At 39.0% G+C, this 18,301-nt stretch overlaps 1 protein-coding gene across 2 annotated transcripts in view; it reads right to left on the bottom strand.

Annotated features, from left to right (window-relative positions):
- RP1 (RP1 axonemal microtubule associated) overlaps positions 1-18,301 on the bottom strand; it is a 213,712-nt gene that overhangs the window by 91,824 nt on the left and 103,587 nt on the right. For both annotated transcript variants that reach the window (XM_087961737.1, XM_087961736.1), the window contains exons 26-27: positions 16,329-16,554; positions 879-1,033 (exon numbers count right to left, since the gene is read on the bottom strand). In XM_087961737.1, coding sequence (XP_087817863.1) covers positions 879-1,033; positions 16,329-16,554 — 381 coding nt within the window. The remainder of the gene's footprint in view (positions 1-878; positions 1,034-16,328; positions 16,555-18,301) is intronic.

Genomic DNA, 18,301 nt, shown 5'->3' with positions numbered 1-18,301 from the left:
GCTACCGGTTCTATAGAACTGGGCCGAACCGGTAGCATCCCACCCCTGCCTACAATATGAAATAACCAAACCATATCACATAATTAAAAAACATGAAATAAAATAAGAACAGATTTATTTTTTAACAAATGGCAGACAAGAAAAACATAATTAAATTTAGAACACAGCCCAACAGAAAGACATAAGTTATTTGTCAGGCCAAACACTGCTTAAATAAAAGATGAGCCTCCTTCAAGTGGGAGCTCCCAAACCTGGGTATCCTAAGAAGCCTCTTTCTAAAGTTTCTGATAAATAGAAATTGGTGGGACCTGTTTCTTTTCTGAAATCTGATATCAGATATCGCTGGAAGAAGAAACAGAAAGCACATTTTGTCCCTTCCTTTCTGACCTCCCTGCCCCACTTGAATTCAAGACACAAACTGACAGACACCACCTCCATCTCAAAATTTTATGAAAAAGCCTTGCTTCAATTTTCATCATTGGCATTCTTTCCATGCACAGAGTGCTCAGCTTGCTGACAGCATTTCCTCTAGCTAGCCAGTGTTTTGCCCTCTGCCCTCATTCTTACATCATTGTGTCTGTTTCCATAAGCAAGGAAAAAGGAGGGCAAAATGCAAACTGTTCTGGGAAGGAGAACAATCAAGCAACTTCTCTATGTAACAAAATCACAAATTCTCCTTTTTTTTTTTTTTTATATCTATGAATCTACATATCCTTATGCACAGATTAGAAGGATGGAGTCTGTATATGTACATACATGCTCCTACACAATTTAGAAAATCTGTCTTGAGTGTTGTGTTTGGTTTTACCCAACATATGCTTTTAAAGCTTTATAACTCTATAATTACCTGAATCTTAATTTTGTATATTTTTCTTTACCTGATCACATTGAAATGTGATTTTATTAGTGCTTGATTTTTGAAGTTTCCGTTTTCCAGAATCTCCTTGATTTCCAAAGATATTGATGTACACATTCGAATTAGTTTCGGCACCTGACTGTGTCCCGGTGTATACGTTGATCTCGTAGACTACCACTAAAATGAAGACAAAATGTATTGTCTGTGTGCATTTTTATGTTGTTCATTGCTCAGTAGTATTCATACTAACTTGAATATTATGACTAGAGAAACTCACTCAATATTGAATATATAATTGTTTTTAAAAGAATCCTGCCTAGTTCTAAAAATTGCCTATTAATTGGCAGCTTGCAATGCTAACTTCACAATAAAAAGCATCAGGTGATCAAGTGATTTGAGCAGGCAAAAACATGTATTTGTATCTCTTGAGTGGAAAAAAGGGAAAATCAACAGACTAAACTGAAACCTACTAATCACAAAACAAAAAAGTCAGTGAGGCAGAGAGAAAGACAAGCAGTAATAAATCGGCTGGAACTGCAATCACATTAGTGTCCATGGGTTTCATGTTGGGGACCCAGCATTTCACAAATGCTGCTGCTGCTTATGATGATTCAGAGTTAGTTCAGAAATATATGTGTATGTATGAGTGTGAATGGAAGCTTAAAATCACACATTGAGTAGGTTTTGGCAACTTTAACAAATATATTCTGTTGCTGTAAAGGAGTCATAATTCAGAGAGCTAGATATATAATTGTAACTCTTTTAAAACATCAAAATATATTTGTTAAAGTTCCCAAATACTACAACATCCTAATCAATGTATAATTTTAGAAGGAAGTAATTCTGAAAACAGTCAGCTATTAACCAGTAAAGTTTATTTCACTGAGGCCCAGCCCTAGGATGCAGACAATCATTTATAAGCTAATTTTTGGAAACATGCAAAATTTTAAATCTTTTACTGTCTGTTCTGTATGTGCTGACAGGATTCAGTAAACAACAGCTGTCAAGTGAAGTTGATAATAAAATACATGATTCATTAACAAACAAATACTGGGTAATAGACATTGCCTTTGAAAGGTTAGGCAAAAATGAGAAGAAAGAAAGCACTCACTCTCTCTCTCTCCTAGGTTGATGAGCATATACATTTGGGAATGATTGTGAGAAAATTTTGATCACTGGGTTTATTTATCTGAAAATAAGTATAGTTTGAGTGTGGTGACAGGTTTATCCTGAGGTCAGCTTCTGATTATATTACATCGAGTATCCATTCAATATTAAGACTAAACGATGTCTGATTATATTGTGAATATAGGGAATGAATTCTTAACACAAAGACTAGGTATCTGGAGCTGAGATTTCTATAATGGAGATTCTGTGCTTGATCATTCTTTTTGATGCATTCTCCATTTCCCTCCTGAATAAGAAAAAATTAGATGCAAGTCCTAGGAAAGAGTTGTCCCAACATATTACTGCAGGCCCATTGTGAAATCTTCTGAGCATAGGAAACAGCATAAAATATGATAAATCTATTAAGATTATTCATGCATGAGCCCATATCAGTGGAAATATAGGACCATGTAAGTCCTTTCAACCTAAGCACATATTGGCAACATATCAACAAATTGATATAATCTATAGCCTGATCTGATACATAGATCTGAACTTTCTCCATTTCTGAAAACTTCAATAATGGAATAGCTAAGTTTTAAAGCCATTCTTAAGCATATCACACTTTTATTGCATAACACATTTTAAAACAAGTGAAATAATGGTTTGTTCTGTTACTTCAAACCTGTGAAATTGCTAAACTGCAGCAGCAGAAATAACAAAAAATATGATTCTCACCAGGGAAGCAGACAACAGGGAACTAGTCCACTTCACAAAATATCAGTCAAATCATCAAAAGTCAGAATTTCAGGCCAAGATAAAAATTATCATCTTGGGTATTTAAAGGATAAAGAAAAATAAACAATCTCTCACGTACATATAGGCCTGCTTCTATCTGTAAAAACTGTAATTTCTTCACTCTGCATATATTTTATCATAGTTTGAAAAATTATGCTTTGTTGTTATTTTGTTTCCTGTAAAATATGCTTTGTGTTGTGCTCAGGGATAATTTAATATTAGATCCATAAATAATATTTTAGGTTTAGGCACTAGCTAGCAGTCAGAAAACATTCTTTAAATTTGGCAACATATAGATAGATTTAGTCATAGTTTCAACTGAGAAAATGTGAGAATCCTAGACCAGACCAAATCCAAAAATACTAGGGAATTTCTAGAAGCCTGGCACCCTGACAAATTAGCCACCAATAGACACATAGACATTAACAACATCTATAGACTATGCAAAAGAGATATTCAATCTGCCCAAAAGGGAACAAAAATACCCAAGCACTTCTCCACGAGCAATCAGCACCCAGATTTGCATAGATTGACTCCAAGGTTAACATCAGACCAACAATCAATCAATACCCTAATCAAGAAACTGCCAAAGAGCCAACAATGTGAACAGCCCAACCAAAGAATCTTTAAGTCCACCCACACCAACACCAACAGGGCAAGCCAACAGAATATAAACTGATAGCAAACCACACTTTTTACTAGCTCTTAGTTTGGGTAATGAAATGTCTGCAAGAAAACACGCAAGCTCAGAAAGCACCAAGGACCCTCATTTCAATCCTGAGCTACAAATATTCTCCTTTATTGGAAAGCATTATCTCCAATTAAGGCCACACAGAATTTTAAAAATAAAGGCTGTACTTGCATGACTCAAACCAGATGACTACTTTTCAGCCTAGTATATGAAACTCTGTGGTGGTTGTTTAACAATTCAGTATGCTTTGCATGCCATGAAAATTGGGATAACTGCATAAAATGTGGCTTCGTCTATTGCAGCTGTATCACACTGCAAACTTGAAGTGATTCTACTGCCTATCAAACCTTGTTTGCTTGTGTGCATGTGTGTGAGTGTGTACTTGTGTGTTTATATGATTTTTGATGTCTTTACTTATAAATTTGATTGATAAATAAATACCAATACGGCTTATAAAAATGAGATTTTCATATTGGATTAAAAGTAACAGAATAATTTTCATTATACATGCATGGAATGCAGTTTATATTTGATGTTTGACATGTAGAGGTCAAAGGCCAGGACACAAATTCTAAGGGTTTAACTAAATCATAAAGATTCTAAGAAAATGTTATTTATTTATTATTTATTCAGTTAGTTATATTTCCCTTTCTTAACTGCCCACCTTCCTCAGAGAAGAGCTCTGAGTACTGTACAATCTAATTAATATAACAATATATAAAAGTAACATTAAAAAATTAAAAGTAATTTAAGACGAAAAAATAAAAAAATAAAAAATAAAATATAACATTATAAAATTTCAAGAAGGTAAAAAAAAAAAATCCAAGATGGGCATTTAGCAATAGTTAATACAGATGGGGGATGGGATTCTTATAGTGTCAGCCAATCCCACAGTTGCATGGTTCTATGTGCTCCTCATGCAAGGCTGCACAGCCAGGTTTTGATTCTCTTGAGGAAATCCAGAAGCGTGGAAGCAAGATGTTTCATAATGCAGGGGCAATGACAGAGAAGATTCCGTTTCTAGACTGCACCAGTTAAATTCCTTTGATTGACAGAGTCTGTATCAAACCTTTCCTGCCTGAATAAGTGAAACAAGCTGATGAAGCCTATTCCTTAGGTAACCTGGCCTTATACCATGAAGGGCTTTATAGGTGATCACCAACACCTTGAATTGGACCAGGAAGCAAATTGGCATCCAATGTAGTTCACTGAGCAAAGGTGTTATACTTGTTGCAGAATACTTTATGCCACCAGATTCGAAATTCTAGACCTAGAAAACCTACAACTACGCCGCCTTTGGTCTGATCTAAGTATAGTATATAAAATCATACATTGCAATGTCCTACCTGTCAATGAATACTTCAGCTTCAACCATAACAACACAAGAGCACACAATAGATACAAACTCAGGGTTAACCGCACCAAACTTGATTGCAGGAAATACGACTTCAGCAACAGAGTGGTCAATGTCTGGAATACTCTACCTGACTCTGTGGTTTCTTCCCCAAACCCCAAAAACTTTAACCTTAGACTGTCTACTATTGACCTCACCCCTTTCCTAAGAGGTCTGTAGGGGGTGTGCATAAGCACACCAATGTGCCTACCGTCCCTGTCCTATTGTTTCTTTTATTTTTCTTATATGTATCCATTTCATGTATTCATAACCATGTTTATCCTTATACCTATTATCTTGTAAGCAATTGACAAATCAAATAAATTTTAAAAATTAAATAAATTAAAAATTAAATATGTGCCCTTCTATGAGTACACATGAACACATTCTGCCCAGATGAAGCTTCCAGATACTTTTAAAGATAGCCCCATATAAAGCACATTGCAATAGTCCAATCAGGAGATGAACAGGGCATGAGTGATCGAATGGAAGACTTTGTTTTGCTGATGGGAACAACTTTATTATGTCAGAATGTCCTCCAAACTAGCTGATTATAGAATTGGCCACTGATCTCTGGGTCTCAGCTATCTTTCCCATGGCTTTCAATGTGCTAGTCATAAAATTCAAAATCATTTCCAAACTTTTATGTACCAGCAAGGGAAAACAAAGTACTATCATTTGTATAGCAATAAAGTCTGGTGATATGTAAGGTATTACAACCATCCTTCAGGGCCAGATTTTCTGCTTTTCTGCAGCAGTTTGAAGCCATTGAACCTTGAATTTGGTGGCATTACATTAGCATCAAACTGCAGCGTACAGGGAATTGTCATAGCTTCCATCAAATGAGAAACACTATAGGAAAATACAATTTACTAACTCAAACAAAAGTCTAAAGATATTTCTTTTAGCATGTAGAAATTGGGTCGAACAGCTACATTCATTCACCCTTTGGAAATAGCCAGGCTCAAGCTGATGTAATGGGATTTTTAAAAAAGAGCAAAAATTAAACAAGTTTAATTAATGCAATCAAGATTGTACTTCCTGAGGAGAAGGGGAAATGCTTTTTTTAAAAAATACATGAAATTTGAATATTTGTGATGCTAAGAGATGGGTTTTAATTAAGCTGTTATGTCACACAGGCACAGTACTGCTGTATTCCTGAGCCAAACAGTCAATGAAGAACAGATAGTATTTATAGCTGGAGAAAGGCAAACTAAAAGCATGAAAGAAGTGCTCATGAAGGTAAAGAATTTGTTCTCAGGCTCTGCCTTGCTGTCTGATATGCTTGCTCTCATTAGTTTCAGAGTTGAGAAGAACTTTCACAAAAGTCCATTTTATTGTTCATGTGTCTAATTCCTTTTGCATTGCCTGTGTTCCTACATGGTAATTTTTTTAGATCTTTTATAACGTGTATCTTGCTAAACTTGCCTCCCATTCTGAAAGGTATTAGAAATATTCTGCCTGCAATATTAACTTTTCTGTTCAATTTTACTCAGTCTGGAAATACTTCTATACAGGGTTTTTTTCCCCACTGCAGTGGTTGCATTTTGACATTCCAAAGATGATTGTCCACAGAAACAATAATATTGGATTTGAGGGCAAATGGATATTGGGGGGGGGGGATGAAAGAAAGAGAAGTGAAAGTAGTATGACCATTAGAAGAAATAATGTGAAAAGGTATTAGAAACTATTAAAGTATTAAATATTCTAATAAAATAAATGGAAAATAGGTGTAAGGAAAGTGGATATAGGAGCTGCTTGAAACAGAATGCCACAGAAGTGTGTGGAATTACCCTAATGGAAAATATCAAAATGGATGCATGCTGTTACAATTAAGTGAAAGATGAAAACTGTTGTATTGAGTCGGACGGACACACCAGGCAGACACAGGAGCTGAAGAATAACGTTTCTTTATTTGAAGCAGTAACAGATTAACGTGGCTGCCCAGCTGGGCTGGCAGCCGGCTGGCTGGGCCGGAGCCCCAACTGCCCAGTTGATGCCGTTTGACAGCTCTTATATAGTCTGCTGTCAAACGGCACCAACCAATGGGAACAGTCAGATGGTCCCGCTCAAAATGCGGACCAGGTTGAAGACTTAGCTAGTCAGGGACACAACACCCCTTTCCCTAGCTAAGGGCATGCGCTGCCCAGCCTTTTGGAAACACAATGGTATAACAAGGAAATTGAACTAGTATCTGCTTGCACACCTAACCACTAGGCTTACACAAAAATGGCACCCCACCTGTCACAAGGCAGGAGCCTGAGAAGGGGAACCAGATAAGATGGTGAATAAACCTGTCTGGTGACTGCCTGCATGGGGTAGGGCAGAGGTGCCTGAACCCTAAGGCTGGAGGCTCGTTGTGCTCTCCTGGCCCCCTTGGGACAAGAACATCCAACCTCCCACCTACCTAGCTTTCGCCCCCTGGGGAGTGTAGTGCTAATGTCAAGGGAGACAAGCCCAGGTGGGAGAGACCCTGGAGGTGGGTGCATGGAAGGACTCTAATGGTGGGTGCGCACCTCCTTGTTCAACGCCTGACACCCACCACCCCCTAAATACAGGATCCATTCCCCCAGAGTCATTGGGAAGGGGGGAGGCAGAGAGAATTTTTATTTAACAACCTGAGAGAACGAAGAAAAGGTCTCAAACAGTTCAGTGAATCATGGAACGCACACCAGCCATGCTCAACCCCGGAGGGGCTGCATCTCTGCAGAGCCAATGGCTGCACCCAGTCCACAATGGTGAAAAGCTGCACCGGCAGTGGCCCATCGCTCGGCAGCCGGTGGGAGTCGAGGAGGCGCTCGGGCTGTCGGCGGCCACGGCGGAGGCGGCAGCGGCGGCGACGGCCGGGACGGGAGGCGACTGCAGCGGAGGTCGCGGGCGGCGGAGAGAGGCGGCGGCTGCGGAGAGAGGCGACGGCTGCGGAGGCTGCGCGGCGGCGGCGGCAGAAGAAACGGAGGCCGCGGCGGTGGCAGCGAGGCCGCGGCGGCGGCAGAAGAAACGGAGGCCGCGGCGGCTGAAGAGCGGAGGCCGCGGCGGTGGCAGCGGAGGCGCAGCGGCGGCAAAGAGCGAGGCGCGGCGGCGGCAGAAGAGCGGAGGCGCGGCGGCGGCAGAAGAGCGGAGGCCGCGGCCGGCGGCAGCGTAGGCGCGCGGCGGCAGAAGAGCGAGGCGCGGCGGCGGCTGAAGAGCGAGAGGCAGCGGCGGCGGCTGAAGAGCGGAGGCGCGCGGCGGCGGCTGAAGAGCGGAGGCGCGCGGCGGCTGAAGAGCGGAGGCCGCGGCGGCGGCGGCAGCGAGAAGCGCGCGGCGGCAGAAGAGCGGAGGCGCGGCGGTGGCTGAAGAGCGGAGGCGCGGCGGCGGCTGAAGAGCGGAGGCCGCGGCGGCAGCAGCGTAGGCGGCGGGGCAGCAGAACGGAGGCGCAGCGGCTGAAGAGCGGAGGCGCTGGCGGCGGCGGCGGAGGCCGCGGTGGCGGCTGAAGAGCGGAGGCCGCGGCGGCGGCGGCAGCGGAGCCGCGGGCGGTGGCAGAACGGAGGCGCGGGCGGCTGAATAGCGGAGGCCGCAGCGGCCGCAGCGGAGGCACGCAGCGGCGGCTGAAGAGTGGAGGCAGCGGAGGCAGCGGAGGCCGCAGCGGCGCCTCGGCCGGGCGGGGAGCGGCTGCAGCAGAGGCGCTCGGCGTCCTTGGCGGGAGCGGCTGTCGGGTCGCCGCGGCGGCGGCAGCGATGGTAAGCGGCCGGATCGGTGGGGGGTGGAGCGTAGTCTCGCCGGCCTTCACGGCCTTGAGGCGAAGTCTGGACCTCTGCTAGAGGCTGTAGGCTTTTGCGCTCTTGTAGCGCCCACGGGTGGGGGTTTTCGCCAGCCTTCACGGGCCTTGAGGCGACGTCTGTTCCTCGGCTGGGAGGCTTTTCAGACTTCTGCGCTTTTGGTAGCGCCAACGGGGTTCGCCAGCCTTCACGGCCTTGAGGCGATGTCTGTTCCTCGGCTGGGGAGGCTTTCAGACTTCTGCGCCTTGGTAGCGCCAAGCGGGGTGCCTTTCGCACGGGAGGCTAGAGTGCCTGTCAGGCAGTGACTTTCTTTTCCTCAGCTCAGGGAGACTTTCTTTTCCTCAGCTCAGGGAGACTTTCTCCTCAGCTCAGGGAGACTTTCTTTTCCTCAGCTCAGAAAGACTTTCTTTTCCTCAGCTCAGGGAAACTTTCTCCTCAGCTCAGAGAGACTTTCTTTTCCTCAGCTGAGGAGGCTCTTTAAATTTGCGCGCGCAGAGACTGTCTGCGGCTCCAGACATTCTGTGGCTTCAGCTCTTTCTTCAGTGACTTAGCTTCTTGCCTGGGTGTCTCTTCTGGCATCCCACCCTCGTCGCCAGTGTTGTATTGAGTCGGACGGACACACCAGGCAGACACAGGAGCTGAAGAATAACGTTTCTTTATTTGAAGCAGTAACAGATTAACGTGGCTGCCCAGCTGGGCTGGCAGCCGGCTGGCTGGAGCCGGAGCCCAACTGCCCAGTTGATGCCGTTTGACAGCTCCTTATATAGTCTGCTGTCAAAGCGGCACCAACCAATGGGAACAGTCAGATGGTCCCGCTCAAAATGCGGACCAGGTTGAAGACTTAGCTAGTCAGGGACACAACAAAAACAACAGAAAAAATAACTGATATCAAAATGATAAAAAGCAAAAAAGCACGTAGAATGATAAGAAAAGATAAAGTAAACAATATATCCAAAAGGATTAGATGAATGAAGAGAAATTGTCATGAATGCTGATAGGAAAAAATGTTTTAAAATTGGGTAAATCAGTCTTACCCAATCAGGAGCTTTTAATCAAATGAATTGAATTAAATATCAAAGTGATCTATTTATTTGGGATGAAACTAAAATAAAGAAATGCAGGAGGTTTTTGAAAATGACATAAGAAAGGTGCTAACATCTGAAGAGTATAATTGAAGCAACTACAGTGAGTCAAACACAGTATATTTGTTAAATCCTTGATTAATTCAGAAATAGGCATTTCCAGTACAAATTCGGTTTCTTGCAGAGATGTCACAAGAAGAAAGTAACAGCATGTTACTTATGACAACATGATCAAAGCCAGAACTCTTTTTTTAAACATGAATTTAAAGATAAAGTTAAAAGGAAGATAGGGTTTCATTATGTGTTTGCAACATCTATGTTGACCTTATACTTGTCCTAAGGATATCCTTGCTCTCTTTTGGCTTTTGCTCAAAAATGACAATGACCCTGTCTTTCACCATTTCCCAAAAGATTAATAATACCTGATTATTCTTGAAGATATTGGGGAGTAGAGTAACAGTATATTCTATTTTATAGTATTGTATTATAATAGTATTATTGTTTATTGTATTACTGTGTCATTGTATCTTCGTTCATTTGTTCACTGCCTGGGAAAAGAGAGAGAGGAGCTAGTGTCCAAGAAAAACAACATAAAGAAAGACATACAGTAAATCGTATGAAATAGTGTAGCTGGAGAAATGGGAAAAGATGCATATTTTGTTATGTAATGGTGTCTAAGTTCATATTTGGCAGAATCCTGACTAAAAAGGGATGAGAAGGGATGCTGAGCAAAATTTTAAAAGTGCAATATGGCTTGATGCTGAACAGGGTATGAAAACTAAATATTTATACTTAAAACATATATTGAGAAGAATATGAATCAGAGATTGAAAGTTTTCCGAACATTTGTTGATTTAGAGAACACATATGATAAAATGTATAAGTATGAATTATAAAATGTTTTGCCTTGGTATCAAGGTGAAGATTAATTGTTGAATGCTGTCAGAGTGGTACGAAGTGGAAGTAAACCATGTGTGAGAAAGAATCAATGCAATCTTCACCGAATGATTCAGCACTGAGAAAGAAAATTAATTTATAAATAAATGTATAAAGAATGCTTCTGAAGTTAGAGAGGTTTGTTTAGGATGCTTATATATTTTGTAGGCAGATATTATTGAATGATAATCCAAGTGATTTGCAGTGAAGGTTACATAGATTGTGTTATGTAACAAGGATTATAGAATTGAAAACTGCAACATCAAAAACAAAATTAATGTATTTGACAGGGAAAATAATATTAAATAATTGCAAGTTATACACAAATGAAAGATTGACAGACCAAATAGATGTCTTTTTAGAAGCTTTATTAATGATGAGCATATTTTTAGACATAAGGATGTTTGAAGAAAGGTAAATTAGCATGTGCTCTATTATGAGGAATGAATGTCAAAAAAGAGCAAACACTGTGCATACAAATACACTTCTACTTACTTTCTTATATGAAAATCAGATCTGAGAATATTAAAAAAAACCATACAAATTGAATGCAATGGGAATAGGTTACTTATTAGTATGTGTGATAAAATTACTAGAAGGTCAAGAATAGAATAGAATAGAATAGAATAGAATAGGGTTAGGGTTAGGGTTAGAGTTAGGGTTATTATTGGCCAAGTGTTATTGGACACACAAGGAATTTGTCTTTGTGTAAATGCTCTCAGTATACATTTGTTAAGAATCAAGAATCATAACGTACAACACTTAATGATAGTCATAGATGATGAAAAATATACAGTGAACACAAGATTGATCAATCTGTATTGGAAGGATTATTTTTATTGGGGTGGAGTTTTATTACCTAGTTTTATTGTTATTGTGAACCATCTAGAACAGGGCTGTCAAACTCCCAGCCCACAGGCCAGATGCGTCAAACACTGGTCATGCCATGCCCGGTTTAGTGAAGGGGGGAAAAGTTCTGATAAGTCACGTGATGCCACTGTGATGACGTGAGTTTGACACCCCTGATCTAGAGTCTTTGAAGTATGGTGGAATAGAAATTCTGTATAAATAAGTGTATAAATGAAGGTTTGCCAAAAGAGTGAAAATCCCATAGTATATGTGGAATTATAAACAACATTAATTGGACAATCAGTCAATAAACCAATTTTATACAGTCACAGACAGCATTGATTATATAGATCTGGGAAAAAGGAAATTGGAGAAATGGCAAGGAATTTGGACAAAACATAGTTCAGTAGTATTTGCATAAACTACTAATATTATAAAAACAAAGAAAGAGTAAGATATAGAGAAGAATGAAAGAACTTAAATATTAGTTTAAAAGGAAGTGTTTACCATTTGGAGACAGGTTGGATGTTTCATACAGCAAATGGAGAAAAATAAAATGTAGTCTTATGGTTCTATTCTGAGGGGATATAAGGTAACACTCTCTAACAAAGTGAGGTAATGAAGTGCAAAATAAAGCCTTAATTAAATTATCAATTAAGATAGGTAAACATAAAGGTAAACATAAAACATACTTTCTTCCTCCTGTCCATATTTCTAACAAAAAAACATTTTTTAATTTAGTGAATAAATTGGTGGCAAAAGAGTTATGTTTACTCATAATAGGATATGGAGTGCTTGGTGCTGTTTGAGCTTGCTCTATAAGCAACCTAGAATGCTAAAGAAAGAAAACAACTACCTATACAATCACTTCCAACAAAATGGGATGCCCACACAGTTTTATCAAAAAGTGCCACTCAACTCACTACAACACAACCATGCTATGAAACAGATAACACTAATACATCAAAAGCATCTCAGAAATAACCAATAGACAATCACATGGACTCATTGTAGCATGGAAACCAATTAAAGCCCTCCATATCTTAAGTAAATCAAAAGATCCTATAGCCAAGAAGAAAAATAGGACTTAACTACAATATGTAGTGTAAGAACTGTAATAGACACTATGTAAACAGATGGGGAGAAAATTAGCAGAACATATCCACGAAACACCAAAACATGAAGAAAATTACACAACACAACACAACACATGGACAGATTCAACCATAGTTTTAAGTGGGAAACTGAGAAACCTCAACCAAGCTAAATCCAAAAATGCTAGAGAATTCCTGGAAACTCAACATTCAGACAAATTGGGCATCAATAAACAGAGATAAACTACTTTTACATACCATTAAAAAGAGACAATAAAAAGCTAAGAAGAAGGGAAGAGACTATACCTTATCCTCTTTGGCAGCTTACCCCAGATAAGCAGACAAAATCAAGCAGAAAACCATACCCTCCAAGAACTATTAAGGAACTATTAAAGACAAAACTATACCCCTACCAACAATGGCATGGCAAGCTACTATACAGGGAACACATTCCACACTCATTTCACTGATGATCTGCAAGCAAACAACCAAGCTCAGAGAACACCAGGGATCCACAATTCAACCCCAAGCTACATATATTACTTTCTATTGTAATGAGATATCTTGTATCATTTGTCTCCTTTGATGCATCATATATATATATATATATATATATATATATATATATATATATATATATATATATATATATATATATATATATATATATATATATATATACACATACACACACACACACACACACACACACACACACACACACACACAATGGCTGTTTCCAAGCTTTTATACAATTACCCTTTTACAACTAGAAATGCAGACAGCCCAAAACTGTACTCTCTGAGATAGTAAAAGATAGTAGCAAAACATCCATAGTTGGGTTGAGTGTCTATTGATATTCAACTTATATGAGCTAAAATCAGTAAGTAATTTGAAGTCATAAATGTACAAATTCAGGATGTATCTAATAGCTATGAAATGTTTCCATTTACTTTTATTTGTCAAATACATTTTAATAATAATAATGTACTAGGAATGGCAAAGATAAATATGGCATTAGAGTGCCAATATTAATAAAGTTGAACAAATATTCTACTTGGAAAATATTATATCCAACAAGAAGAGTAGTTCAAACAAAAACTGTAAAAAACCCCAACTTTTACTTGACTACATCCAAAAGGCACCTGTTGACATGCAAGAAATTTTGTTTCCATTCAGGTTGTCTTTTCATGTCCAAGCATTACTCAAGAAAAACAAAATGACATTTGATTGAATGCCTTCCAACTATGTGGGCAATAGCTCCCATAAACTCCGGTCAGAATCCTACCTCCATTTTTATTCCTTTTGGATCATAATATAATTTACGAATAAAATGGAATTAAATTTAAGTAATAAATGTCCAAACTGTAAACCATTAAAAAAGGAAATGGAACACAAGTCAAGTAATCAAAAAAGAAAAGACAATAAAGTATAGCATCGGGGATGGGTTTCTTCCAGTTCTGTCCATCTCTGTAGAACTGGTAGCTCTGAAGAGCAGCAGACATAGAACCAGTTCTATGTCTGCTGATGTTTTTGCCCACCCGCTCACCCGGGCTCTTACCTGACCATTATTTCCTTCTTTTTCAACTTCAGCTGCCATGCGAGGCACAGCTGCAGTTAAAAAAGTAGGAAAAAAGTACTTTTTCAAAGGCTGCTTCTCGGCATGCAGCGCTGCTCAGCTGTCCAGGTACCAGGCTGCTGATGATTTACAGGTGCGCGCACAGAGTACAAGGAAGCACATCGTAAATCACCGAACCTCGTAAATCACCGAACTGGTAGTTAACCCTGTCGGATCCCACCCCTGTATAGCATAGTTCCAAAAAGAAACACTACAAAACCCAGCCTGACTGTCAATAATTGTAGCCTAAATTTCTGAATAATGTCACTCTGCAGCTTTAAAAGGCTTCAATGGGTACATCCCAGAGTTGGTATTCAGCAGGTTCTGACCAGTTCTGGAAAACCGGTCGGGGAAATTTTGAGTAGTTTGGAGAATCAGCAAATACTACTTCTGATGGGAGATTTTACAGTATCCTTCCCCTGCCACGCCCACTAAGCCATGTCCCGGTAGTAAAAAAAAATTGAATCCCACCACTGGTACATCCTGTTCTGGATGCAAGGCACGGATTACCATCTCTTACAGTAGATGATCCTGGAACATAGGGCTGTGCATGCTCTGAAAATTATTTGTAGGAGATACTCTGGAAAATGTGAGAGGTCAAACTCAGCAACTTAAAACAACTGTGTCTTTATTAGGACTCAGCATGAAATAGAAAAATATACCATTAACACATCACATAAAATATGCAGCTACTTGAAATTAGTTGACTTATGTTCCAGAATGCATTCTTGGGCTCAGATTTGGAATCAGAGAGAAGGACCACTGATAAGCAGCCAGGGCCAGAGCAGCTTTAGAAATTCTGATGGACAATGAACCGGAAGCTCCACTGCTGCCAGACAGACTGTCATCCGAACAGGCAAAGGACATAGGGCAAACAGCAACAGTAGCCATGACTGCCATTGGTCTTGAGGGCACAGAATTACTATCCAAACCATCACCAGGTTTGCTTCTTAAATGGGCAGCAAGCATAGGCTCTCCTTTGATGATAGTCACTGTTAGCTTCAATTTTGTGTGCCTTGAATTATGAACCTTGCAACCCTGATTTTGAACCTGGACCAGCTGATGAATCTGCCATAACCTTTGACCCCCAGGTTCCATCTGATTACTTTCTGGTGTGCCACTTAGATTTTGAACACTGATAAGACACTGCACTTTGGGGGTTAATGTGTCTCTATATTGTGTGTGTGTGTGTGTGTGTGTGTGTGTGTGTGTATTTCCAAGCCTGATTAGTAAAACTTTGTGTATTTGTGCGTGCTTGGTCTGGGAAGGACATTCCAAAGAACATCACCCAAATATTTCGCAAAGTATATATTTCCATAGTTCCATTATTCTGTCCTGTTAGACTATATTATTCAGATTATGCATTCGACTCTGTAATTATTTCTGGTACTTCAAGTTCTCTTTTACCAAAAGTATACTATATTGATAAATAGCAAGGTTTACTGTGCTAAATTGGGAATGCAGTTGCTTGCCTTTAGTACCTTCATTTCCCTTTTTAGACTATGTGTTTGGATTCTATCAATGGTTCAGTACATCAGAAAACTAACCTAGTTTTCCTGACTGTGAATACTTTTAGATATAATAAGTAAAATTAAATAACAGTGGCCTGACTGATTGCACAATTCCTCCTAACTTCCACCATTATTAATTGCTAATTCATTTGCTAAAGTCATTTACATTCTTATTTCATTCACTGTGTGCAAGACTGTGCAAATAATTCTTCCCTAACACATAATATTTAGATAATTGTAACTTGCCAAAGTTCACAGTCTTGTCAAATAAACTTTATTAAAACAGTTCTGAAAATGTAACAGTCTAGATTTCCTCTGTACTACACAAGGGAATGTATTAATTTATATTTTTCATGAAATGCTTAAGTGAGGATGTAGAAGTTGCTAAAACAATCCACTGATCTTGGCACATTTTAAATATATTTCTGGAGAATAAGTACTTGAGCTAGTTAGTATTTTGAAAAATACTAGCTAAGTATAATTCCCAAACATCTAAAGTTTTCCCACTCATCTCCTTACTTTCATAATATTGGGATGAATAATAAAACTATGTAATTGAAACTAATTCATATTAATACATAATATTAGTTGTGATAGCATATAGCTGAATTAAAAATAATTATATATTATAGACATACATGGTAGAAGGTTTTTTTTAGGTCTCCTAATTGGTATTTCTCTCCATGTGTCTCCATCTCCTTGATCTTCAGATAACCAGCAGTTGACAGGAAAGCACATTTCTTGCTCAGATGGAAAATTCATCTTTTGAAATCTAATTTCATTCAGGTACCAACTGGGATTTGTTCCACTGTTGTCATGGCCAATTCGGATTTTATATGGTTCTCCAATATTTTTTAGGTTAATCTGGAAAATATAAATAGATAAGAAAACTTTTCATTTTATTTCAGTTGCCCATACAGATAAATCTAAATAATTAAATGAAATGAAACTGAAATGTTAATAAACAAATCCTCCAATAACTATCATTAACATAAAATAAAGATAGCATGATGTTTAGAAGGCCTGGGGGAGAATAAGAAGGTCATAGCCCAATGATGAAAAATGCACTAAAGTGGGTAGCTTAACTTTTCTTAGGACATTTTTTCTAGGAGACGAGAAGGACAATTAGCAAAAGTTCCCTCATCCTTGGAGATACTTGCAAGAATTGAAACTGAAAAGAGATTTGGTGAAAAGCTCTATTGCTGATTTTGGAACCTTTGTAGATACATATTGTATGTTATAACCATATAGAATAGAATAGAATAGAATAGAATAGAATAGAATAGAATAGAATAGAATAGAATAGAATAGAATAGAATACTTTATTGGCCAAGTGTGATTGGACACACAAGGAATTTGTCTTGGTGTAAATACTCTCAATATACATAAAGAAAAGGTACATTTTTTAAGAATTAAGAATCATAACATACAACACTTAATGATAGTCATAGGGTACAATCAACAATCAAATCATACTAGGAAACAGTCAAGTGGGAGGGGATGGTTGATAAGGAGTGGTGAGAAGATTAACAGCAATAGTAGTGTACACTTTGTAAATAGTTGAACAGTGTTGAGGGAATTATTTGTTTAGCAGAGTGATGGCTTTCGGGGAAAAACTGTTCTTGTGTCTAGTTGTTCTGGTGTGCAGCGCTCTATAGTGTTGTTTTGAGGAAAGGAGTTGAAACAGTTTATGTCCGGGATGTGAGGGGTCTGTAAATATTTTCACAGCCCTCTTTTTGACTCGTGCAGTATACAGGTCCTCAATTGAAGGCAGGTGGGTAGTAATTGTTTTTTATGCAGTCCTAATTATCCTCTGAAGCCTGTGTCTTTCCTGTTGGGTTGCAGAACCAAACCAGACAGTTATAGAGGTGCAGATGATAGACTCAATAATTCCTCTGTAGAACTGTATCAGCAGCTCCTTGGGCAGTTTGAGCTTTCTGAGTTGGTGCAGAAAAAAACATTCTTTGTTGTGCTTTTTTGATGATGTTTTTGATGTTAGGTGTCCATTTTAGGTCATGTGATATAGTAGAACCTAGAAATTTGAAGGTCTCTACTGTTGATACTGTGTTGTCTAGTATTGTAAGAGGTGGTAGTATAGGAGGGTTTCTTCTAAAGTCTACTACCACCTCTATGCATTTATTTTAAATATTACAGACTCAACCCACATGATTAGAAGATTCTATCTAATTCTACTAAGATTTTACATTCAAAACTGAGCCAACTGAGTACAGTTCAAATGTGTTAATGGCCTTAGTTATACTTTTATCCTAAGTACCATTGCTATCCTGTTTAGGGATTATTTTGCTTAAGTATAAATGTAATAGATTTATTCAGAGTGCTAACACGAGATTTAGTGACAGATTATCAAAGACTTCTTGTCTTTACTGCATTAATCCTAAAACAATACATTTAACAAATATATTATTATGGAAGGTCAAAGCAGTAACATTTGACACAGTTAAATGAAATGAAGAGCCAGTATAGTATAGTGGTTAAAACATCAAGCTAGAAACTGGAGGACCATGAGTTCTGGTCCCATAACCAGCTGGGTGACCTTGGGTCAGTCACTTTCTCTCAGCTCTAGGAAGCAGGCAATAGCAAAACACTGTTG

The sequence above is a fragment of the Notechis scutatus genome, chromosome 3, assembly GCF_049901735.1.
Source record: "Notechis scutatus isolate UNSWTSFEM ecotype Mainland chromosome 3, rNotScu1.2, whole genome shotgun sequence".
Lineage (NCBI taxonomy): Eukaryota > Metazoa > Chordata > Lepidosauria > Squamata > Elapidae > Notechis > Notechis scutatus.
The sequence above is the reverse complement of the archived record's forward strand: the minus strand, read 5'-3'. Positions and strand labels throughout refer to the sequence as shown.